At 47.9% G+C, this 25,690-nt stretch overlaps 1 protein-coding gene across 5 annotated transcripts in view; it reads left to right on the top strand.

Annotated features, from left to right (window-relative positions):
* LOC147605578 (uncharacterized) overlaps positions 1 to 25,690 on the top strand; it is a 105,758-nt gene that overhangs the window by 67,780 nt on the left and 12,288 nt on the right. For 4 of the 5 annotated variants that reach the window (XM_086793661.1, XM_086793660.1, XM_086793658.1 and 1 more), the window contains exons 6-8: positions 772 to 837; positions 8,816 to 8,928; positions 18,280 to 18,318. In XM_086793661.1, coding sequence (XP_086649787.1) covers positions 772 to 837; positions 8,816 to 8,928; positions 18,280 to 18,318 — 218 coding nt within the window. The remainder of the gene's footprint in view (positions 1 to 771; positions 838 to 8,815; positions 8,929 to 18,279; positions 18,319 to 25,690) is intronic. The other variant, XM_086793659.1, reaches the window with a different exon arrangement.

Here is a 25,690-nt window from a genome sequence, read left to right as displayed (position 1 = left end):
AGAGCTGCTAGAAGCCATTCAGAGGCCTGCGAGCGAGAGGGGCGGGAGCCATAAACCCTTGTGTGATAAGGGTGGTCTAGACCTTAATGTCAATGTCGTGTTGGAGAGAGGTGAGCTCGTCTTGCGATAAATTGATGATTCTCCCGGCTTGTGGGGTTGAAGATGGATTGGTTGTGGCGGAAGCTATAGGGCCAATCAATGGTGGGCGGCTGACTTGAATCCGATTAAAAACAGCTGCTGAAGGAATAGCAAAGGGCAGAGAGGGACACGGAGGCAGCAGGAGGCAGAGGCAGAGGGAAGCAGGAGGCAGAGGTGTGAGCAGTGGGCGGCAACAGGGCAGAGCGGCAGCAGGATGGGGGGCAGCAGGAGGCAACAAGGCGAGGGGCAGAGGTGCAGCAGGGCGGGGGGCAGCAAGGCGGGGGGAAGAGGTGCAGCAGGAGGCAGCAAGGCAGAGGTGGGGGCAGTGGGTGGCAGTAGGGCAGAGGCGGGGTTAATAGCAGCAGCGCGGGAACCGCTCTCCAGTTTCCGTGTTGCCCCCAATGGAGGATTTTTTCATCCGGGTGACAAGATTTGTGATTGGCTACAAGAGCAAGATTCTTTTCTGTTTGTTATGTTAATCGCAACATATTTTATGGGATGATTTACACTTGAGAGAGGTCTCTTCTTTCTCTATTATATCTTTATGGTCTTAAAGCTCGTGGTAAACATAATTTAGCAAATACAATAATGAAATGCCACCCATTTGTATCATAATGCATACTAATTCTGCAGATTTATGGGAAGTCTGAGGTGCTGCCACTTGTTTGTAGAAGGTTTGACCCCGACAACACAAAACAGGTTGTCTCCTTTGTTTCCTGTTCAAAATATATAAGACAAATGGCTACATTTGAATCACATAACGGTACTTGGAGGGATTCTTTAAATATCAGCCCCTTGGAAAGTTGTCTTTCAGTTTATAAGGGCTCACTTTTCTGCTGATGATAATGCTAAATTATTTCTCTTTTCTATGTAATTTTACTTTTCTATGTAATAGACATATCAAATAGCATTTCTGGTTATCGTATCAACTCTAAGATGCCTAGAAGTGATACCCTACAATTTAATTGTGTGCAAGAGCTTGCAAGCTGGAACATAACTTTTATGTGTCTAGTTAATGGGATCCTAATTCTTGATTCTGATATCATAAACAAGGCTCTATTTTGTGTAAATATATACCTTTCAAATCAGAATTCTTTGTCTGCCACCATCTTGGACAGTGAGATGGATGAGACTGATTCGTTTGAAGGAGATCTTAGAGGCTGGTTCTTTGGAAGATCTTAGAGTATATAAAGGCGAAGGCCAGCCCCTCTCTGGACATGGTTGGAAACATCATGGTGCACTTTCAGTTGATCACTGGAGGGTTATGACGTGTGCGGCCTAAAGCTTTCCCAGTTGCTCAAACACCTTTTGAGGCTAACATTGCAGTTGGAGTCTCTCAAAGATATGCAGAGTAGTGTTAATGTTATTTATTTGCACAAGTGAGTAGCTTGAAGATGAGTACAGAGTCTATATATATAGATATTGTGTGGTTGGTGAGGTGAACTCGAAGAGGTTTCAGGAAATGCTGAGTCTGTTTTTGGGTGGAAGTACCGTGGAACATCTAGTGGCTAGTGGCTAGGTAATTACCACAAGGATGAGGGCTTCTTGAATCGAATAAGCTAGAGGGATGTAGCAACATTGGTTGCCTACACACTAAAATGGTGGTCCTGCTCTGGACAATATGTCCGGAGTCTTCAATATTCACGGCACAATGCACACATGAATAGACAGATTAGAATATGAGCATAGCACAATGGCAAGAATACTGTAAACAACACTTGTATTACTCCCAAGTCAATATTACATGCCCTTCACTGTACCGATGAGGCAAACTTCTTAAAGAGCAGCCATGCAAGTTAAAAACACTAAAAAAACAAAGCCTTTTGGCCATCATCGATCTGATCCAGATGGATGCTATCAAATAAAGACTAACACAAGGATTGACAAAAGTAGTGATAGCGTGCAATCCTTACGGAATGAAAAACCAACTAATTTCTTGCATGACATATTGTCCACAAAGCCCAATATCTAGTCCAGATTAGAAAGGGCTGTGCATGATCCAAACTAGAAGGCCACTGCCAAACATCCAACAAAATCTAGGGAAGGAATACCCTGGGAATTTGAGTTTAAGAGTATGTGAAATTTGCCGAAGGAAACTTTTGGTCTGCGGACAAGACGAAAGAAGATGCATAATTGTTTCCTTTATCCGATGACAAGAAGGGCATTTCACAGCAACTATGTGTCTTTTTTCAAGAAATTCTCCAATTGGGAGCACTCCCAACAAGCATCACCACAATCTAGATTCGAGTGGCAATTTACTAATGCCATATTTTCTTTAGGTTTTGTTTCCACCAACGGGCTGTCTTAGTGAGGAGCCAAATCGTATTAACTCGATCGACAAACCAAGGCATTGGAATAATCAACCCGTAGATCAAATCAACTGAAACTTGAGGGAAAGAGAAACTAGGATAATTTCCAGGATCTACCCTATGGAAAATCCAATCCTCTATCTTTTCACCACTCAACAGAATGTGTAGGAGGTCAACATGGTGTAGTAGTAGCATCACTACTACCACCTCCACATATGCTGCGGATCATATGGGAGAGCATCATGACCTGGGGCATCTCAACTCGCTACCAATCCTCATTTGATAAATCTGGCCTCGAGAAGGCTGCTCCATACATCAAGGCTGGTGTGACGAGGGTGTCAAAAAGCCAACCCTTCGTCCTGGGCTCCTAGAAATGTGCTTGGAAGCACTGCCGCTCAAGTAAGCTCAAGGCTACATATCCCGTGTCACTCTGGCAAGTGATGCGGGAAACATGGTGAAGCGTGGGCCACTGAAAGTGACACCAAGGTAGACATAGGATGAGACAATCTCCGCAGGATCTCCTCTGTATGTGAAGCTCAATGTGGATGTGAAGGGGCGGGAGGTATTGAAGACCATTACCTGTTTTACCAAGGTTAAGAGCGAGGTCCTGCTGAGTGCAAAAACCCGTAAGGCATCCAAATGTCTGTGAAGCCCCTTAGCTAAATCTGAAAGGAGAACGATGTCATCTGCATAAAGTAGTAGGGGGATCAATATGCCTACCAGTGTGGGACCAGCCCTGCCTAATCTATCAATGAAGCTTGATATCTCATCAATGTAGATGCCAAAAAGCGTGGGTGATAGAGGGCAGCTCTGCAATAGTGCTGGAAATCTCCTATGATGTACCGCATGGGGCTCTTAGTCATTCGGCGACAAACTCGTAGAGGGTGATGATGCTCCAAACCATATCATATAGGACTCCTATCTCGTGTGATGCTATAGGAGGCAGGCTCGGGTAAATCCTCTAATGTCGTGCTCTACCATCCTCGATGATGGCACGCAGGGTGAAGATGTGGTCAAGGGTAGAGTAGCTCCTCCGAAAGCCTTCTTGTCCTGAGGCTCTGCATCCGTGTCTCTCTGCAAATGAATGGAGCTCCGCCTCTAGCACTGATCCATAGAGTTTCATTGGCCAATGTGTGGCCAATGATGATCGTCTTGTAATTATTAGGATCAAGTGGATCTCCGGCTTTGAGAATGGGGTGGATGGTGTTAGCGAACCAAGAGGGTGGAAATCCTTGACAAAGGGATTTATTGAACATGTAGGCTAGTAGGGCCAGGGTATCATCAACGTGTGAGATTTACTCAAGAGTGAGTCCCTCATGATCTTGGGCCTGCCCATTACATAGTCTACAGAAAGCCATGAGGACCATGCCCTTTGTGAGTGAAGAAGGTGGAGATGGTGGGGCGAAGATCTGGTGGTGAGGTTAGAGGGGGATGATGGGAGACATGATAGATGGAGAATTCAAAGCAGGTGATAGGTGTAGGGGGGTGATGTGGCAGGTGATAGGTGTAGGGGGGTGATGTCCTTGGAGTTTCCTCCGGGTCTTTTTGCAGTTTGGCCCTAAGAAGAGTCGATATAACTCATCCTCTTTTCAAGCTTAGAACTCCTGTTTCTTTTGTTGGGCGAGGCATTGAGAAATCCGTTGCTTTTGGTGCTTCATGATTGCCCAATACCTCATGCTTAAGACTAGAGCGTATGGCTTGGCATTCATCATCATACCAATAGTTTTGGGGCATGGAACTACTGCAAGGTGGCAGGGTGGTAGACCGCCGCCGTGTGCAGATGAAAGAAGTGGTGAGCAGATGTGTGGAGAATGGTGGTGATCTATGATGTGAGGGAAGGTAGTAGGACAGTAGGATCCAGTTCTGGAGTTGGTGGTAGATGTGGTCGGAGTAAACAGACTCAAGCTCGTGATTAAAATGGACTTGGGTGTAATGTGAGATGGGGGGTGGTGGCGGGGGGATGGATGGTGTGCAAGTAGGAGTGAAAGAGAGGTAGGCATGGTCGGCTTCTTCAAAGGGGAGTGGTGGGATGAAGAAGTCATAGAGAAGGTGTACCAAAGCCAGAGATCCCATGAAGTAATCCACAGTGCTGTGCTGGTACCTCTTGAGTAAGGGAAGGAGGTGAGGACGTCAAAGGAGGGCCATCAAGACACCCCGTTACAGATAACAACACCATATGCAGCTCCAAGCTCTAAGAAATGTCTCTCATACAAGGTCATGTGATTATCTTTGTAACCCCGTGACAATGATGTCCAGCTCCTGTAGTTTGATAGTGACCTGCTGATTCCCTGTCCTGGCGTTGAAGCCCCCAAGCAGGAGGACTTCCCCCTAACTATGAGAACTCCATATTATCCCCATATAATGGTAAGTACGATGAGATTGGCCATGCTGTGTGGCGTAAGGGGAGTGGGTTGGTGCAAAATAACACATAGCAATGTGGATAACTCTGTCCGTGGTAAGCTGTAGCCACCCCAAAGATACCGTGCATCCTCGTCCTTCGGGACGATGCTGAGAATCTGTCGGAGGTGGGGTCTAAAAAGGACAGCTACCCCTCCTGAGCCACGTACTCCTAATGTGCGGGTCTTGCCTTGGAAAGCTGACTCCCACTCATACCCGGCTATGTATGGTAAACCACACTTAGGGCTTTGATGAATCTCTATGTAGAAAATGACATTCCTGCCTATGAGAATCTCGCTCAAAGCTCCTGGATTCAACAACAACGTGCCATCACAGTTCCATATTGCTAATCTTAGGTGTTTTGTCTATAGATCCTGCATTCCTATTTGGGATAGTGCTTAGTGATAACAACCCTACCATCTCTGTAAATAGCCCACTTGCCCACTCTACGGGCCTCATGAACTGTCACCATCACCTCACGCTGGTGTGCCACTTGAGTTGGGGTGAGATCATCCCCCATGTAGACCTTTGTGCCCTTGAGGGTAGCCCATCTATCTAGAAGGCTTGTCTGCTTGGTGGCCCGTCTATCTAGAAGACACACACACACACACACACACACACACACACAAATGAAATGATATATTAACGTCTCTAAGAGGCCATAATGGCCTATGAGACCAAAACTGAGAGTACATTTGAAGTTGGTGTCTCATCAAAGAGAACAACTAAGTGAGACTAAAAAGTATAATAAATTGATTGTCTTACAGTTATAAGAATAGAATTGTAAGACTCTGAGATGATACTGAGTAGAAAATACTGGAAAATACTGGAAAATGTATATCAGGTAGATCCATGTATGCTGATCAGTTGAAGTGTTGCCCTCTCCTTAGATCAAATATCTCCGCCATGGGGCTGTCTAGAATGGAGAGGTTGTAGAAGCGAGGTAGGCGCCTCCGATGCCGAGCAATAATGGCTCTTATCTGGCGATGGTGAGGATGCCGTGGTCGGGATCTTGGTGGGTGTGGCCGACGAGCACGACATAAGATGACTGCTCTATCAGTGGTGGTGACTCCCTGGGAGCGTGGTCGGTGCCCTGATGGCCCAATGGAGGAGGTATCAGGAGGTGTGTGGGTTGGGTTGCTAGTGTCGAGGTTGAGTTTTCCCTTGCCCTGAATCCCAGTGAGGCCCCTATCCTAGGCCTCTGGGGGCAGCTGTGTGAACGCAAGACAATCTCCAAGTGACCTAGCGGGTGCTAGTGGACAGCCCTGCTGGATTGAGCGAGAAAGTGGAAATCTGTTGCCTCTGTCTCCCTGAATGAGAAATTGGCTATGTGAAGCTGAGTATAGTCTGTAAACAATTCGGACCCACTCCTCTGGAAATCCCATCTTGCACATCGTCCCCTCCGGAAAGCCCCAATCCACTCTATGATATGCTTTCCTGAAATCAAGAAGAAGAACAATAAGATCTTGCTGCCGCACCGTAGCTGAAGTGGTTGCCTCCCAGAAAGTGAAGATGATGTCCAGACTGCCCCGATCCTGAACGAAATCCGTCTGTGTACCATGGATCAAGTCAGGGAAGGAGGGCTACAATCGCCGGCTGATGGCCTTGGCTAGAGTTTTGTAGGTGGTCCCTAGGAAAGTGATGGGTCTCCATTGTCAAATCTCCAATCTGTCACCACCCTCCTTGGGAATCAAATGGATCAATCCTTGTGACCGCCCTGAGATGTGGGGAGTATGGCCACTCACAAAGCCGGTGCCCCCTGCTTGAAGGTGCACCACCTTGTAGGCTCTGCCTAGAATCCAAGGATCATTACACCTGGGACTGCCCCAAACAATGGGCCTCCACTTCAACTGACTTCACATTTCAACCAGTTCCGACCACCCACTTGGTTTCAGTAGGAATTCCACCGCCCGCTTGCTCTATTGCACACAGCCCTTCCTTCCCCACCCTTGGTGTGTCCATCACACCAACCATTCAGGTGGATCCACTACTAATTATGAGCATGAGGAAGAAGCTACTTAATTGGAGCTCTAGAAAAATGGACTTAACCTCTAGAGCGTGGTGGTTTACCAAGTACTGCTTGCCTCACCAACCATTCGGGTGGATCCACCGCTAATTATGAGCATCAGGAAGAAGCTACTTAATTGGAACTCTAGAAAAATGGACTAAACCTCTCTAGCTTGGTGGTTAACCAAGTACTGCTTGCCTTAGTCTGTTTTATTGCCTTGTGCTGGTGCTTTCCGCGGGGATGCATTGGTTAGCTGTGGAGACTGGTCTGCAATTTCCTCTGGTTAGGCTTTGTTTGGCACAATCGACACATGAGCCAGAGTGGCATGTGGGACACCTTCATTGACCCCAAGGAGAGCAGGAGGGCTGAATATTATACATCCAAAAATCCAGTGCAGAGCCCTACTTTGCAAGTTAGTGGTCAAAGGCTTTCTTATGAGCCTTGGAAGATTTCTTTCTTTATCAAATCTTTGGATGAACACCCCTAGAAGAACGCTCCGTGCTAGTAGAGATTGGATGCCTAGTCCACACTTTATTTTCACAGAGGTAGTTTATAGAGCACCCTCTTCCCTGTTGCTTCTGCCAGTTGCTACTAGAGCTAGGAGCAGGATGAGACCTTTCTTGAGGCAGAGGCTTTCGAGATCAGTGGAAGAGAGGTGGTGGGTCACTCAGGGAAGCATTGGTCTATTGACCCCCTCCCTAAGTCTGTAACTCAAGGATCTTGGTGCCTTTGGTTGTACGGTGGAGGCCCCATCAAATTTCTTCACTGGGATTCTGGTGAGTGGGAGTGGATTGATGGAGCCAACCCTTTGAGAGTTTGCCTTTCTTTAGTTACTCTCTTCAGTTACATTGTACAGAATGGCAGATCGTTGCTACTTGGGCAGATTCAAAGGATTCCTACCCTCAGGCCACATTGGGAAAGCTTTGGGATTACTCCATTGATTCAGAAAAAAATTGGCATCAACTTTGGCACTCTTTTAGGAGGAACCAGATATCCCATTTTTTCTGGTTGTTTTTACATGATCAGTGGAGAGCTATCTTTGGTGCAGACCCATCTTGCCTTAGATGCCGACAGCTTCTGAGAATGTACAACATTCATAGTCGCTGAGAGGATCTGGAGCTCTATAGCTCAGCTCATAAGCATATTGAGGTGATGCACTATCTACATTACTTTGGGTTCTATTGCCTGGCTTGCTCAATTTGGACTACATATTTTCTTTGAGTACGGGGACCACATATTGCCTGGCTTGCTCAGTTTGAGTGCGGGGACCATGACACTGCCATTATGATTGACAGAGTGCTGGCCCAGAAGTGCACATTCTATAGCTCAGCTTCTTATAGGCATATTGAGGAGAGTCACTATGTACATTACTTGGGGTTCTATTGCCTGGCTTGTTGAGTTTGGACCACATATTTTCTGGGGTCATGACACTACCATTATGATTGACACAGGACTGGCCTAGAAGTGCACACTACATGATATTCCTCATTCTCACTACACACCACCTTTGGGGAGACTGGACTCCACTTGGGAGATTACCGCAAGCATCACAGCCTAGCAAATCTGGAAAGCCAGATGCATGGAGGTGTTTGAGGGCATTCATATTTATGACACCCAGTGCATCTTTACTATCATTCATACTCTTATGCCCACTCGGGTTCATATACAGGGGTGGTCTAGATCAGCATTATATCTTCATGAGAGAGTAGGATCACAAAATCTTCTCATGGACTCCCACTGCTCTTTCTTGGCATCACCGTGCCTCTGATTGGCTGTGGCGGCTCTTACACTTTGTGTTGAGGATCTATTATCTTACACTCTATGTTGAGTATCTATCATGAGGACTTACAGTTTTCAGCGGTGATTTTGTATTTGTTCTTTCTTACTTGATAGAAGTCTCTTTTTTGGGGGAAAAAAAAAGATTCGAATATTATTAATATTCTTTGCTCCACGGATTTTGCAGATCAGTTATGGTGATTTCTGCAGAAGCTTAGAGCAATTTGGAGTGCACTTGTCTGAAAAGGAGCTAAGTGAGGTTCTTTGTTATGCGGACAAGGAGCACAATGGCAATGTGAGGTATGTACTTGTAGAATAACTTTCTTTCATATTTGATCTAGTTACATTGTATGTTACCCCTCTCTAGAAGATTAAGAGACACTAATGAAGCACTCAACAACCACATTGCTAGCAACACTATTCAAGAAGGCCAACAAGAAATAAAGGTAGAGTTTGCACGAAACTAAAAACAAATGAGCCAGACCAAAAGAGTGTACTTTCTATGTAAATGGGGGGGAATTTGGAGAGGCTCCGTTACATCCATCTTCCCATTTGCACATAGGATAAATCCTGGAGTCCACAACACTCAAAGCTCCCAAACCCATATGACCATCTAACCTGTCTGTAGTTTCCCCATCACTAAAACCATCCACTATCCTTATACATTAAGAAGAAGAATAATATATAACTATGACAACAATATGATGAATCCAGACTTGTGCACATAAAAACGAATATCCTAATTGGATACCCAAACCAGTCTGCCTTCTAGTTGTTGACATCTCATACTGCACTAGATCACAAGTTTCTCTCACTTGGCATCTAGCTCCTACAACTAATTCGAGCCATCATCAAGTGAACGTACTCGTTCATGCCAAGAGTATTGGGAGGACTTCAGAAAAAAAAGTCCGGTGGCACATAACAACTTCAGGAATTCCTTTTAGCGGGTTCAAATCATTGACTTCAATGGTGCAGGTTAAAAGCTAGATGATGTCAAATTATGTGAAGTGTGTGCATGCATTAGGTCAAAGATGGGTTATCTTTTCTATATTTTATTCTCTTGGATAACTATAGTCTCATTTTTATAGGTTGTGGAAAGCTTCCCCTTGGTTCGGATTGCTCCTCATCCGGGTTCAAGTCGGCCTTCTCCTTCAATTAGCATCATGGCTAATCATTCTCCCTCGGCCGGGCAAACCATTGTTTTTTCCGAAGCCGAGCTCGCGGTCCTCTTCGCTGAAATCGAGAAAGACTCCAAAACGACCCTCATTGCCCGAATCTTTGGAGCTCACCCTTCCCGTCTCGAGGCTCGGGATTGGATCCTGGCGGCTCTGCCTTCCGACCTCGCTCCACACTTTCGAGATGCCAGGTTGCTTGGAAGAGGTTTCTTCCAAGTGGATTTTGATTCCGAGGACGCAGCCTCAGAGGTTTTGAAGGGCAGCCCTTTGCCATTGGGCCTGAGGAAGGTTTTTTTTCTTCCCTACTCCAACTATTTGGACCCTGATGAGGAAGACCGGAACCGTTTCCTGATTACTCTCAGATTCCCAGGTCTTCCTCGCACATATTGGCCTATGCTAGAGGCCATCTGGTCCGCCTTTGGGCTGGTTCTTCAAGTGCCCCCCCTCCACGCTTTGCCGACATCTTCTGCCCAGGTGGTCACTGCCTCGGCGGATGTTGTCCCCAGGGTCATGGTTCTTGCCCGTGAACTGTGAGCTCTTTGAGGACTATGTTTTGCTTCCGGGCCCTAGTGGTCTTTTGAAGCAACGTATGGAGATTGCAAGTAAACCCGATCAGTGCGGGTTTGTCACCAACAGGGTCACTTTGCTCGAGATTGCCCTCGGGCTCGGGGTCGCAGGAGGCCTCGCAAGTGTGCTTCTCAGGCGCCACCTCCCTTGGAACCTTCCCGTCCTACAGTCCGTTAGGTGTGGTGAGCTGTCTCTCACGCTCGCCCCCCCCGGTGCGATTGATGGGAAGACCTCCTCGGATCTTGTACCTCAGATAGATGATGTTTCTGGGCAGAGGGATGTATCAGCTCATGCTCTTTTGCAGGGAGATGATATATCAGATCAAGATGATTTTGTTGAGTCCTCTCTACTTGGAGGGGGCGATATGCAGGATGTTCAGCGCAGTGGGGATCATGTATTGCACGATTTTCAGCATGATGCCATTGCCCTTGATGCCCCACAGGGCGCACAGGTTTCTCGTGTACTGTGCAGGGCCTCGGGCAAGGGCATGTCAGTGGACTTTGCCCCGTGGATTATCCCGTCCTCCAGCATTATGAGAGGCATCCTCAGGCTGCCCATCGTCTTCTTAGATCGAGGGTCAAACCCTCTTCTCTTCCATGAGAATCGTCTCATGGAATGTTCAGGGCCTTGGAGGGCTTCCCACCCCTAGTAGGAAGCGCCTTCTAAAGGACCAGCTTCACCCTGCTGTTACAGGAGGGTCTATGGATATAATTTTGTTGCAGGAACACCGATTGGATAGATCTCAATGTGGCAAGACTAGTAAGATGCTTTCTGGCCACACCTTCTGGTCCTCGACAGTTGGGACTAGAGGGGGTGTTTGCATTTCAATGGCAGCATCTGTTATGCCTCATGTTATTGGGCATGGTGTTATCATGCCTGCTAGAGTGCAGTGGATCTTGATCATGCATGAGGGTTAGAAATCAGGAATCTTGAATATTTATGCACCTAACGTGAGAGGTGAAAGGGTGGCCTTTTGGGACACCATTACAAATGTGATTCCCCAGGTTGATCATTGGATAGTGGGAGGAGACTTCAATATGGTTGAGCAACCTTCTGACAAGAAGGGTGAACGCGAAGGGGGTTTACACCCTTTGGAGCGAGCCTCATGGGAGAGGTTCACGCTCTCTTTCTTTGGCAAGGATTGCTGGACTGAGGATGACTTCCAGAGAGGGCCAAACTCCTTATCTTTCTCTTGGCATAACCGCAAGAGCGGGGATGAGAGCATCTTTGCACGTCTCGACAGATTTTATGTGGATTATTGGTCCCTCGACAGAGGAGGCACCATTGCTATTATGCCTGGCACCACCAAATCCGATCATTGTCCCGTCGTTTTGTGTCTCAGGGAGCCTGGGGCTCGCTCGGCCTCTACACTGAAATCGAGAAAGACTCCAAAACGACCCTCATTGCCAGAATCTTTGGATCTCACCCTTCCCGTCTCCAGGCTCGGGATTGGGTCCTGGTGGCTCTGCCCTCCGACCTCGGCTCACACTTTCGAGATGTCAGGTTTCTTGGAAGAGGTTTCTTCCAAGTGGAGTTTGATTCCGAGGACGCAGCCTTAGAGGTTTTGAAGGGCAGCCCTTTGCCATTGGGCCCGAGGAAGATATTCCTTCTTCCCTACTCCAGCTATTTTGACCCTGTGGAGAAAGACCGGAACCATTTCCCGATTACTCTCAGATTCCCAGGTCTTCCTCGCGCATATTGGCCTATGTTAGAGGCCATCGGGTCCGCCTTTGGGCTGGTTCTTCAAGTGCCCCCCCTCCACGCCTTGCCGACATCTTCTGCCCAGGTGGTCATTGCCTCGGTGGATGCTGTCCTCAGGGTCATGGTTCTTGCCCATGACATTGAGCTCTTTTAGGACTATGTTTTGCTTCCGGGTCCTTGTGGCCCTTTGAAGCAACGTATGGAGATCGCAGGTAAACCCGATCAGTGCCGGGTTTGTCACCAACAGGGTCACTTTGCTCGAGATTGCCCTCAGGATCAGGGTCGCAGGAGGCCTCGAAAGCGTGCTTCTCAGGCGCGCCACCTCCCTTGGTTCCTTCCCGTCCTTCAGTCTGCCGCCAGGTGTGGCGAGGTGTCTCTCACGCCCGCCCCCTGGTGCGATTGATGGGAAGGCCTCCTCGGATCATGTATAGATCGATGATGTTTCTGGCCAGAGAGATGTGTGAGCTGATGCATCTTTGCAGAGAGATGATATCTTAGATCAGGATGATTTTGTTGAGTCCTCTCTACTTGGAGGGGGCGATATGCAGGATGTTTAGCGCAGTGGGGATCATGTATTGCAGGATTTTCAGCATGATGCCATTGCCCTTGATGCCCCGCAGGGCGAACAGGTTTCTCGTACATATGCAGGTACTGTGCAGGGCCTCGGACAAGGGCATGTCAGTGGACTTTGCCCCGTGGATTATCCCGTCCTCCAGCATTATGAGAGGCGTCCTTAGGCTGCCCATCGTCTTCTTAGATCGGGGGTCAAACCCTCTTCTCTTCCATGAGAATCGTCTCATGGAATGTTCAGGGGCTTGGAGGTCTTCCCACCCGTGGTAGGAAGCGCCTTCTGAAGGACCAGCTTCACCCTGCTGTTACAGGAGGGTCTATGGATATACTTTTGTTGCAGGAACACAAATTGGATAGATCTCAGTGTGGAAAAACTGGTAAGATGCTTTCTGGCCACACCTTTTGGTCCTTGGCAGTCGGGACTAGAGGGGGTGTTTGCATTTAAGTGGCAGCATCTGTTATGCCTCATGTTATTGGGCATGGTGTTATCATCCCTACCAGAGCGCAGTGGATCTTGATCATGCATGAGGGTCAAAAATTGGGAATCTTGAATATCTATGCACCTAACGTGAGAGGCGAAAGGGTGGCCTTTTGGGACACCATTACTAATGTGATTCCCTAGGTTGATCATTGGATAGTGGGAGGAGATTTTAATATGGTTGAGCAACCTTCTGACAAGAAGGGTGGACGCGAAGGGGGTTTACATCCTTTGGAGTGAACCTCATGGGAGAGGTTCACGCTTTCTTTTTTTGGCAGGGATTGCTGGACCGAGGATGACTTCCAGAGAAGGCCAAACTCCTTATCTTTCTCTTGGCATAACCGCAAGAGCAGGGATGAGAGCATCTTTGCACGTCTGGACAAGTTTTATGTGGATGATTGGTCCTTGGACAGAGGAGGCACCATTGCTATTATGCCTGGCACCACCAAATCCGATCATTGCCCCGTCATTTTGTGTCTCAAGGAGCCTGGCGCTCGGCCTCTCCCCGTGTCCGTATCCCTTACTCTCTTTGTCTAGATGCTGACATCTCCCTTGAGATCAGAGAGATATGGAGATCTTGTGACGGTCCTGATCCTCGTCATAATATTGTGCTGGCTCTTGAGAGGACCAGCCATCATTATCATAGCACTACCTTGTCCAAGAAGAAGGAGGCTCTGGACAAGGAGAGAGCTATTAGGCGTAGGATTGTTGCTCTTCATAGGGAACATGAAAAGCATCCACATGCGTCTTGGATTACAGACCTCTTGACCACAGTTAGAGCAGAGCTGCAGTTGACCATGGACAGGAGGGCTGAGTTTGCGTTTCATGCAAACGAGGCTTTTTGCACTCAGATGGGTGGCAGATGCAACAAAGAGTTTTTCTCAGCACTCAGGCCTTCCCATAGCAGGGATTCTGTGAGGTACTTGCAGGATTCACAGGGTGAGGTTCAGATTGAGCCTGATAAGGTGAGGGGTATTGCTTAAGATTTTTATCGGTCTTTGTTGACTGCAGAGGTGCCCTCTCCTCAGAGAGATGTGGCACGGCAGAAAGTTTGGGAGTGCTTGCCCAGGCTCATTACAGATGCTATGTGTTCTTCCCAGGATACCCCTTCCTTCACGCTCTGCATGCTCTTTCCAGTGGTTCATGCCCAAGGGATGATGGTCTTTCTCCCGCCTTATTTATTCTTTTTTGGGATCATATTGAAGATGCTATCACTGTTGCACTTCAGGAAATGTGGTTGTTGGGTATGATGCCGCCATACCTCACGGAGGGGCTGATTCACCTTATCCCCAAGAGTGGGGACAAGACTGACATCAAGCAATGGAGGCCCATCACCCTCCTTGGATCTGCATATAAAATCTTAGCTAAAGCCTTGAGTATAAGGCTGCAGCCAATTCTCCGAAGAGCTATCCATGATACACAGAATGGGTTCCTCCAAGGAAGGAGTATTTGATAACATCTTTTCTTTCTGGGAAGCTATCAAGTGGGCAAAGTCTAGTCAGCAGCCTCTTGCCATTCTTTTGCTTGATTTTGAAAAAGCTTATGACAGAGTGGATTGGGATTTTTTGGAGGGCACTACGGCACACATGGGGTTTTCGCAAAAGTGGATCAGAGGGGTGTCTTGCCTATACAGGGAGGCTCATGGCACTGTTTTAGCTTGTGGGGGGCACGGCGAGCGTTTTCAGATTTCCCGTTCAGTGAGGCAGGGCTGTCCCCTCTCCCCTTTACTGTACCTCATTGTAGCTGAGGCTATGAGCAGGTTTCTTCGGGGTGCCCTTGGTGTTGTGGGTCTCAAGCTGCCTTTATGCACGAAGGAAGAGTTTTTGGACTCTTAGTTAGCAGATGATACGGCGTTGTTCCTTGAGGCTTCACATGCTTGTTTATGTGCTTTCTGGACAGCCTTAGAGGCCTTTTGTTTGGGAGCAGGAGCTTCTATCAATTGGCATAAGTCAATTGGTTTTTGGATCAGTGATTCTCCTCTTGCAGATTGGGGTACAGATGTTGGTTTTACTTGGATTGAGAGAGGATGCTTTGCCAGATACCTTGGTTGTCAGGTGGGCGTTGACATCTCCCATGCACAACAGTTTGCTCCAGTGCCCTTAAGCATTGAAAGAAAACTTCCTCATTGGAGTAGGAGGAAGCTCGACTTGGCCTCTAGAGCTTTGGTGGTTAACCAAGTTTTGCTAGCCACGGCTTGGTTTATCACTTCGTGCTAGATTTTTGATAAGGGCTGCATTGGCCAGCTTCGTCGCCTTATTCGGAACTTTCTTTGGTCAGCGCTTGATGGAAATGCACACACCAGGGCCAAAGTTGCTTGGGAAACCATTATCAAGCCTAACCAAGAAGGGGGATTGAATATCATTGACCCTGAGGTGCAATGTAAGGCTTTGCTTTGTAAGCTTGTTGTTATGGGCTTTCTCATGCAGCAAATCACGAAGTGTTTCCCTGTTCGCGGAGGTGATTGGACTCTCAGCTCATGGTTTATTTTTTCGGATGCAGTTCACCGCTCCCCTTCATCCCCCTTGGTTAGGTCCCTCCTACGGGCCTGGAACTGCCTGAGAAGTTTTTTGGTACACATCCCCCCGCGTTCAGTGGAGGAAGCTAACCGGCAGCCCATTTTGTGGAATGATTTGATCTTAGATGTGCATGTTAGGCCTCTTGGGGCAGCTATGCATATTCTTAGGGTTGGCTGGGAGACCCTATGCCCCACAGTGCTGGCTTGGAAGAGGCTTCAGAGCCTCACTGAGGTGCAGAGATTGGATTTCACGCAGCATTTGAGAGGCTCTAGCCGGAGGATTGCACAGATTGATGCAGCCATTCCCGACCACTGGATTACTAGATCTTTCTTGGAAGGCCGTCATCATTCTTGATTTGCGGTTTTTTTGGGACAAGTGTTCCTCTTCAGGTTATGGGTCTCCCCTTGCCTAGGGAGGATGATCTACCGCTCTTTTTGTCTGTACAGGATGGATGGCAGCTTGAGAGATGTGACGTGCAGGACCTTATTGAGGGCCCCCAGATTCGTCCAGTTAGAGTTGTTGGCAGGTTAGGGAAGCACGTCTTTGTTGACGCCCCCCCCCCCCCCCCCCCCCCCCCCCCCCCCCCAGGGATGATCACAGAGAGTGTTAGCCTTTGGTTGTATGGTGGCTGCCCTATCAGACATTTGCATTGGGACCCCGGTGAGTGGGAGTGGAAGGATGCTTGTAACCCTTTGAAAAGCATTCCTTTTTTCAGTTATACGGTGCGGAATGCCAGACATCTTATCTTGGGACACATTCAGAGTGTCCCTACTCTTAGACCCCATTGGGAATCTTACGGCATTTCGCAGAGGGTATTTTGGCGGAGATTGTTGCATTCTTATAGGAAGCCACAGATTTCCTCCTTTATCTGGGTTTCTCTTCATGGTGGTCTGGCCACCAATCAGTGGAGGTCTGCTACTGGTGCTTGCCCAGCATGCCCTAGAGGTGCAGGAGTTTCGGAGTCAGTTTACCATTGTTTATCGGAATGTAGGGAAGCACAAAGGGTTTGGTCTGCGATTGCGCACCTCTTTGGTAGGATTAAGAGGGATGCTATCATTTCTTTTGGTTCTATCATTTGGTTGACACAGTCTGGGCCTCAGCTGAGATTCAAGGGGACTGACAGGAGCTTGGCCATTATGGTTAGGCAAGGAGTTGCTCGGCAGTGTTGTCTTCAGGATTTGCCACTTTCACAATTTGTCCCTCCGGCACAGAGGTTAGACAGCTCTTGGGAGATTATTGCTAGCATCTCAGCCTGGAATATCTGGAAGGCTAGATGCAGTGAGGCCATTGAGGGTACTCCCGTTCTTGTTTCTCACTGTCTTTGCAAGATTTGGAGTGATATTATTCACACCATTATGGCTACCTGGGCCAGAATCCAGGGATCTTTGAGGGCTGCGGAGAGGAAGCGTGGCCAGTTTATGAGAGAGTGGGACATTGGTATCTTATTCACATTCTCTCATTCGGGACCCTATTGGCAGCACATGGCTTCTGATTGGTTGAGATCTCCACCTTGCTTAGTGTGAAATCTCCATTTTGTAAGATTTTTTCATACTTAATAGAAGTCTCCTTTCTGGAAAAAAAAAAGCATGCCTTTTTTCAGTTATATGGTGCGGAATGCCAGACATCTTATCTTGGGACACATTCAGAGTGTCCCTACTCTTAGACCCCATTCGGAGTCTTATGGCATTTCGATTGTCATTCAGAGGGTATTTTGGCGGAGATTGTGGCATTCTTATAGGAAGCCACATATTTCCTCCTTTATCTGGGTTTCCCTTCATGGTGGTTTGGCCACCAATCAGTGGAGGTTTGTTACTGGTGCTTGCCTAGCATGTCCTAGATGTGCAGGAGTTTCGGAGTCAGTTTACCATTGTTTATGGGAATGCAGGGAAGCACAAAGGGTTTGGTCTGCGATTGCACACCTCTTTGGTAGGATTAAGAGGGATGCTATCATTTCTTTTGGTTCTATCATTTGTTTGACACAGTCTGGGCCTCACATGAGGTTCGAGGGGACTGACAGGAGCTTGGCCATTATGGTTAGGCAAGGAGTTGCTCGGCAGTGTTGTCTTCAAGATTTGCCACTTTCACACTTTGTCCCTCCGGCACAGAGGTTAGACAGTTCTTGGGAGATTATTGCTAGCATCTCAGCCTGGAATATCTGGAAGGCTAGATACACTGAGGCCATTGAGGGTACTCCCGTTCTTGTTTCTCAGTGTCTTTGCAGGATTTGGAGTGATATTATTCACACCATTATGGCTACCTGGGCCAGAATCCAGGGATCTTCGAGGGCTGCGGAGAGGAAGCGCGCCGAGTTTATGAGAGAGTGGGACATTGGTATCTTTTTCACATCCTCTCATTCGGGGCCCTATTGGCAGCACAGGGCTCCTGATTGGTTGAGATCTCCACCTTGCTTGGTGTGAAATCTCCATTTTGTAAAATTTTTCATACTTAATAGAAGTCTCCTTTCTGGAAAAAAAAAACATGGAAAGGAATGCCATTTTTCTGACATGCTTTTAAGTGATTGAAGTGTAAATTTGTTTCACAGTTACTATGTACTGCTTTCCAATATTCTCAAAAAGAAAAAGTGAAACTTCTTTAAGGTTAGTCTTAATAAAGAATAAAATGAATATTTATCTATTTTTTGCAGGTACAATAAATTCGCCAAAGTTTTGAGAAGCTTAGACAAGTGGGTTTCGCAACTTTCCTTCTAAACAACTAATTTGAATTTATCAATAGCAAAATTGAAAGGAAAAGCAGCAAGACTTTCTTGTTGGTTTTTCAAAAGACAGATGTGCAAAGAATTCTTTTAGTGGTTTGCGTAGTTGGGTGAGATTATGAAGTGGCTTGCAGTACCTTGAAGTATGTGAGATAATAAAGTGGCTTGCAGTACCTAGAAGCATGTGGAGTGGTTTAGAGGCCACAAATGGCATTAGTGTTTACATGTCTATTTTTTAACACCTCCATAAAAGAAGTACTGCCTTGATAATTATGAAAGATGTGAGGCAGTCCTAGCCTTGATGGGTTTGAACTCATGAGTGGAATAGTTGAATAAGATTTTGGCAATACCACTTCATGCCGTGAGGATTAGCTTTTGTCCCTAGAAAATGGGATGTGAAGCTATTAGGAAGCTACTTGCTGTTGGAAAAGTTTTCAGAGAGGAAAATGTAACGGGAAAATTATAATGGGTGCCTCTAAGGTCAAGCCCTTATTTCCTGCTACTTTTATTTGGTTGCCAGCTTCTAGGCTGGTTACATCAGCTGATAGTGTGCTACACCAGAAAGCCATTGCTTTTGTTCATGTTTTGCAAGAGTTTTCAATTCTTGTGTCTAACAAGACACCATGTCTTCTGACAGAAACTCTTTGATCACAACAATATTTCCAGTTCTGTACCAATTATCATTCTTTATGTGTGGTTATCGTGAAAAAAAAGAGCACATTTTTCAACTACCAATGCAAATTAGTTCTCATTTTTGGTATTATCATCCTCCTTGATTTTTGGAAATACTTTTCTTAATCTTGTTAATCTTGATTTCTTCCCAATTTGAAGCATTGCATGGCACCTGGAGGGAGATGCTTCAAATCAAATAAGATTGGTGCCATTTTCTTAGCCACAATAATCTATGCTTCTAGAGATGGTGTTAGAGATGCTCCAAAACAGACTAGATTGGTGCCACTAATATAGTGTCACCAGTTGTGATTGTGAATTCCTTAGGACTATGGGTATCTCCTTGGATTGGCACAGGATTGCATGTCACCGTGTGTGACAGAGGTTCGCATGTCACTGTGTAGCCACAGTAATCTATGCTTCTAGAGATGGTGTTAGAGATGCTCCAAAACAGACTAGATTGGTGCCACTAATGTAGTGTCACCAGTTGTGATTGTGAATTCCTTAGGACTATGGGTATCTCCTTGGATTGGCACAGGATTGCATGTCACCATGTGTGACAGAGGTTTGCATGTCACTGTGTGTGACAGAGGATTTTTATTTGGGCAAAAGGGACTTTTAATAAATATAAACAAATCAATACAAATTCATGATTGTAGGCCTGAAGAAAAAAACACATTCCACAATGCAAGGCTTATGCAAGCAATCTGGGAGATGAGGGTTGCTGGAAGTTCCCAAGGGAGTATGGGAAAAGAACATCTCGTGATCCTATTTTTTCATGAATGCATTGCGCTTTGGTTGTGCAGATCGGGACATTCCACGGATATGAGCAAGTGACAAAGGAATCGATTGTGTCCTACGAACAAATCTTGCCGATAAGTTTCGGTGAGCTCCATTATCGGGGAGGATGAATCCCATATGTTTGGGAGAACCATGCCCATGTGTTTGGGTGAAGTGTGCCTGTAAGTTTAGTTGAACCGAGCCCATATGTTTGGGTGACTTTATCGTGGTTCTCCATGGGCGGCCGGGCCAAGATTTTATGGAAGATAGTGATGTTCCTTGATAAATTTGTTTGCGATGATTTATTTTGTTGCTGGGGAAATGAACATTGCCTCATTTCATGCATACGATTATATGTGAGTTTTGGGACGCCCAAATATCCCAGCTGTGTGTATGCAGCCATCCTTATAGTTCAACCTTTGCACTAAACAGTCTTATATGTGTTTGCAGGTGGTAAGTATGAAACCAGGTCCTTATTTTGTGTAGGCCCTAAGATTCCCACAATTGTAAAAGTAAAAGCCGCTAATTCAACAAAAGCGTGAATGTTCAACACATGAGAAAAAGCAGCCGGTTACCCATCAAGCACATTAATCCCCTTTCTTCATGTTATCTTTAGCACAAGCTCTCCCACAAAGCTCTATGGAGCCAAATCACTGCTGAACAACTGTATGGACATTCATATGGATGTCCATACAACCATATCGCTTGTATAGAGAGACTCGTATATAGAGGCGCTGAAGTTGTGTTCCAGCTGTTCGGCTTTGAATTGGGTGGTTGGCAGCATTTTTTTTATTTTTATTTCACTTTTTTGCATTTTTCGGGACATTTTCTTCTGTCTGGGCTGTTTTGGGACTGTTTTGGCAGTGACTGGGCTGATTTGAAGAGTTATGGGCACATGCAGTTGCTGCATTTTATTGGACTCGTATGTGGCATGTTTGGGCGTGACATATTCCGGTGGGCACGTTCTTGCACTAGACTTCTTGTCGGATCATCATGTGTCGGGAAGATCCCCGGCTGTTTGGGTGTGGACGAATCCTTTCCTGCCAATAGCCCACCATGTGGGTGCTGGCTGATTAGGGTCTACCACGTGCTCACAGTGTTGTCTACTTTGGAATTGTCTAGTTGCGGTCCGTGTGGCCAGATCCTCAGCTGTGTCATCATGACCTAGCTGTTTAAATTGCTTGACTTTATCTTGGAAAATATGGCATTTGGGTGATAAATCACCAAGTGCCCACAAAGCTTTGTAGCCGCCAGAACCTCAAGAAGGCTTCCCACATGCAGTCAGAGCCACCCTACAACTTTCCCCACTGGCCGCAGAGGGTATGAATGATGTCGAGCCAAATGCTCCTAATGGACACCGTAGGCAGCGTGTGGGTGCCTTTGATGGCTTCGCTGCATCTAGCTCTCCAAATGTGCCAGGCTACTACAAATCTCCCATCTCTGGCACGACCCGGAGTCCAATGATCAGTAGATGGGGCTGGGACTGGTATTGCCGAAATGCGAAGGTGCGAGACCTGAAGGGCTAGCCTCCCACCTTCCTCATCGTAAGCCATGACAAGCTCAGCCTCAGTGGCCCAAGCGATAATGCCCCATGAAATGGTGCCATAGTGAAAATGCGGAGAAACCACTGCCAAACCTGCTGAGCCTTTGGGCAATCCCAAAGACAATGTTGTTGAGACTCGTAAGGGTGGCCGCACCTCGGACAAGTAGCTGGTCGACCGCCAATGGCCAACCACGTGCCAACCACCAAACTCCTCTGTGCGAGCAGCCAAAGAAAGAGGGTATCTTTCAAGGCCAAAAATTGTCCCGGAGCCTCTTCCAAAATCTAAGAAACCGCTATGAGAGGCCTTGTGTGATTGCTACACCTGCTAGGGTGCCCTAGACCTCAGGCATCCAGATCTTGCGGCCTAGCCGTGCAGTGTATGCGAAGAACGGGGTACCCAACATTTCCTCCCTATCAAGCAAGATCACGCCAAGTCCACTCGCTCGAGACCCATTGGAGGCGCGTGAGGAGGTGGCTCTCCCAAATCCATAAACGCCAGAGTCTCTCCCTGGCCACCTTGGCCAGCAAGGGGTCAATGTGCCACCCATGTGCCTGAAATCCGATCACCCTCACCCTCTGTAAGGTGCATCCATTGAGGTCATCCAAAGGGGGCTCTGATCTCTCTAATCTGCCATCGGGTCTAATCAAAAAAGTGAGCAAAGCACAGCTCTGATCCAAGCCATGAACTGCTGAGAGAATAGCAAAATCGATGTGGAGGCTGAGTCTGTCTCTACCCCGGATCCCAGCCAAGACTCTCTCCTGAGCCTCAGGGGGAAGCTGTCTGAACGCAAGCCAATCTCCAAGGGGTCTGGCAGGGCCTATGCTCAATGCTCCCTATGATACATGAGGTCGAGCCCCCAGCATGTGGCCACTGGGTAAACGGATTAGGGGGTTCCAGATCAGGAGCTGCTGAAGACGCTCCTTCGAGGTTACTAGAATTGACTGCTAGAGGGCCGGCTTGAGGTGATCCCAAGCTCAGAGTAGGCTGGCAACAAATCTGTCCTCAAAAGCTGGGCTAAAGCTGCAGGTCCGCATCTCTATAAAGATCCATCTGGTGCTCTGTGACCAAGGGCCCCCCAGGCTCAGAGAACGGGTGAAATCCTAGACAAGAGGAAGTCCTTAGAAGGTGAAACCACTTGGGAGAAGTCCTCTAACAATCAACTTGCCCAGCAAGGCACGGCTTTGATGGCGGGGTCAATGATGCCTAGGCCCCCTCTCTGTCACGGCTGAATGATCACTCTGCGAGCCACCTTGGCCCAGGCAGGCCTCCCATCACTGCCGGCCCACAAAAAGTTGCGGATCAACCACTTTACCTTACCAATGCAAGCTCGGGAGAAGGCCCAACAAGAGGTAATATACCACATGGTAGCTAGAAGGACCTGGTTCACCACCACCACTCGGCCGGCTAAGGAAAGCCTCGTAGAACTCTAGTACAAAAGCTTCTTTCCAAATCTCAGAAGAAGAGGGGCTAGCTGCTGCTCCAAGGAGATATCGATGCCCACCTGCCATCCAAGACAGTGGATTGGAGTGCCCCTCAGGATCCATTGGAAAGCCTCAACTAGACGCCAAGTCGGGGCGGGTGTAGAGCCTACCCAAAAACCACACAACTTGTACCAATTGATATGCGCTCGTGATGCGCGACAAAAGATCTTAATCGCCTCTGAGAATCTCAAGAGATTTCCCGCATCTCTGAATAAGTATGTTGCTGTGTCATCTGCAAACTCCGAGTCCAGCAGCTCCTCCTGAGTACGGATGGGGAGACGCTATCCCTGGAGCCCCATCTCCTACGCAGAGAGAAAACTGCTCATGGCCTCGGTGACAAATAAGAAGAGGTATGGTGCTAGTGGACAGCCCTGCCGGACCGAGCGACAAAGGGTAAATCTTTCACCTCGAGCTCCTTGAATGAGAACGTGATTGTGAGAGGATGAGTATAGGGGCCTGAAACACCGTGGATCCACTACACTGGGATTCCCATCCGGTACATCGTGCCCTCTAGAAAGCCCTAGTCAACTCTATCATAAACTTTCTTAAAATCTAGAAGGAGCACAATGAGGTTCTGCTGCTACATGCTGGCCGAAGTTGTCGCCTCCCAAAAAGTGAAGATGTTGTCCAGAATGCTCCAATCCTGAACAAAACCTGTCTAAGTGTCATGAATCAAGTTGGGGAGGAAATGTTAAGTCTTTGGCTGATGGCCTTGGCCAAAATCTTGTAGGCGGTCCCAAGGTGGCTAATGGGTTTCCACTGCTGGATCTCTAATCTGTTACCACCCTCCTTAGGAATCAAGTGAATCAAACCCTCTGAGGGCCTCTCTGGCATGGCGCCTGTAGTCATTATCTCATTGAAGGCTGCTCGAAGGCTGCCTTCCATGAGATCCCAGTGGCGAAGAAAGAAGGAAACTGGAAGCCCATCCGCCCTCGGGCATTTTCCCCTAGGTAGAGCCGTCAAGGCCTTCGCCAGCTCCTTTGCTGTGAAGGGAGTCAATAAGAAGGTCCGGAGAGTAGGGGGAACCACCTCTCTCATGTGCTGCCAGGGCCCAGACCCTCTCTCGTGCGTCCACCACCTATGAGGATAATGGGGCACCCGTGAGGAGGGATCTGGAAAAATCCGTGGCAATGGCTCTCACATGGGGGGGGGGGTAATGAAACGATAGCTCTATCCTGCCCTCGCAACCTGTGAATACCATCTCTCCGCCTGTGAGGGCCTGCAATCTCAAAGAAGTCCCCAGTGACTCTATCTCCGGCCTAGGTCCAGAAGCAAGCTCTGGCATGGTATCTGCACTCCACTCTCCTCCTCTATGGATCTGATCTCTGTACGGGCAGAAGCAAGCTGACTCTCAATCCATGGGCTATTAGGGGAACTCTTCTGAAGATGCTGGAGAGAGCAAGACCCCTCCGAATGCTCCTCTCCTGCTCACGCTCCTCTCCTGCTCACGAAATCCCTCCAATTTGCTGTGGTGCCTCCTGCAAAAAGTTGATGATCTCGTCAAGGCTTGCATCCAAGGTGCATGTGCCAGAACCTGAGACAAAATCCAGTCCCTCCCATATCTGCTCTATCCTGCTACTGCAGATCTCAAGGTCCTGTATGAGGTTGTCCAAAATCCTAGTGCTCAAATGTCTGTCCGGCCTCCAGGGATCCTCCAGGGACAGAATAACTAGAGCATAATTAGAGAAACTGGTGCTCGCCAAGATACCAATCATGCCCTTGCGACCAGCCCACTCATCTGCATAGAATGTATCTAGTTGAGAGAGATTGGGTCTGGTGCTCCTCCTGTCAGACCGCAAGATGCACAAACTCTCGGGGTTGCTCCCAAACTCTGGTAGGTGCCAAGGGTACTGTCCCCTGAGTTCCAGGATCAACTCCTCCCAAGCACAGTACTCTGAGCCTAAGATTGTAGCCGTGCCTCCTCCAAGTCTGTCCTCTGTTGACTCGATCATGTTAAAGTCTCCACCCATGCACCAAAAGTCAGCCTGAGGGAGGGAGTGACGGATTGTACTCCAGAAGGTGGCTCTACCTGTTGCGACGTTCGGGGCATAAACATTGAGGAAGCCCACACAGTCCTCTCCAATCCTAATGGTAACCCACTGAGCTCGCCCAGTGACCATGACACCTAAGCCAACCACTGTCAGCAAGAGCTGCTCAGTGATAGAAACACAAACTCCCCCTTGCGTTTCAGAGGGATAGAAAGAGGGAGACCAAAAAGTGTGACTCGTGCTTGGTAAAATCTTCTCGCAATGACGGGTACACCCCTCGGAGAGATGGTTCTCCTAGAGGAAAAGAATGTCAATGGGTCCCCCAACTGCAGCTCTGTGGAGTTCTGCTCTAAGGACGCCTCGCCTCTGAAAGTACTGGCCCCCCCCCACACCCTGAATGTTCCATGAGGCTATCTTCATACAATTCTCTATGGGAGGTGGAACTATCAGAACTGCCCTCCACTCAAAGAGTCTTGGGTGTGGGTTTCAATGGGGAGTAGTCCTGGAATGAAGGCGTGCCAAGTGGGCGTGGATCCTATCCTCCATGTGTCTCCACTTTGTCCCATTGCGTGCATATGAAGCATTGGCCTAGGAGGCCTGAGTACTCTACTCTCTGGAGGATGGGGTCTCCCTGGTGAGGCTATACAGAAGCAAAGGTATGGAATCCTAGCCGCCCATGCGAGGGCCGAAGCGGCAGTAGGGGGGGATTCCATCGCTCTCCCAATGGCTCCACCAATTACCGGGAGAAGAGGAAGGTATTCCTTCTCGAGGCCTGGGAAGCAGACTGTCACGGGAAAGCTTGAAGCGCTAGCCAACGGGTCAGATGCGGGTTTGAAGCCGTGCTGCCACCTCACAAAGAGGGCCTGAGCTGTACGTAGTG

This window comes from Cibotium barometz, chromosome 59 (genome assembly GCF_041138505.1).
Source record: "Cibotium barometz isolate CiBa-2024 chromosome 59, ASM4113850v1, whole genome shotgun sequence".
Classification (NCBI taxonomy): Eukaryota; Viridiplantae; Streptophyta; class Polypodiopsida; order Cyatheales; family Cibotiaceae; genus Cibotium; species Cibotium barometz.
This window is presented reverse-complemented; position numbering and strand designations above follow the sequence as displayed.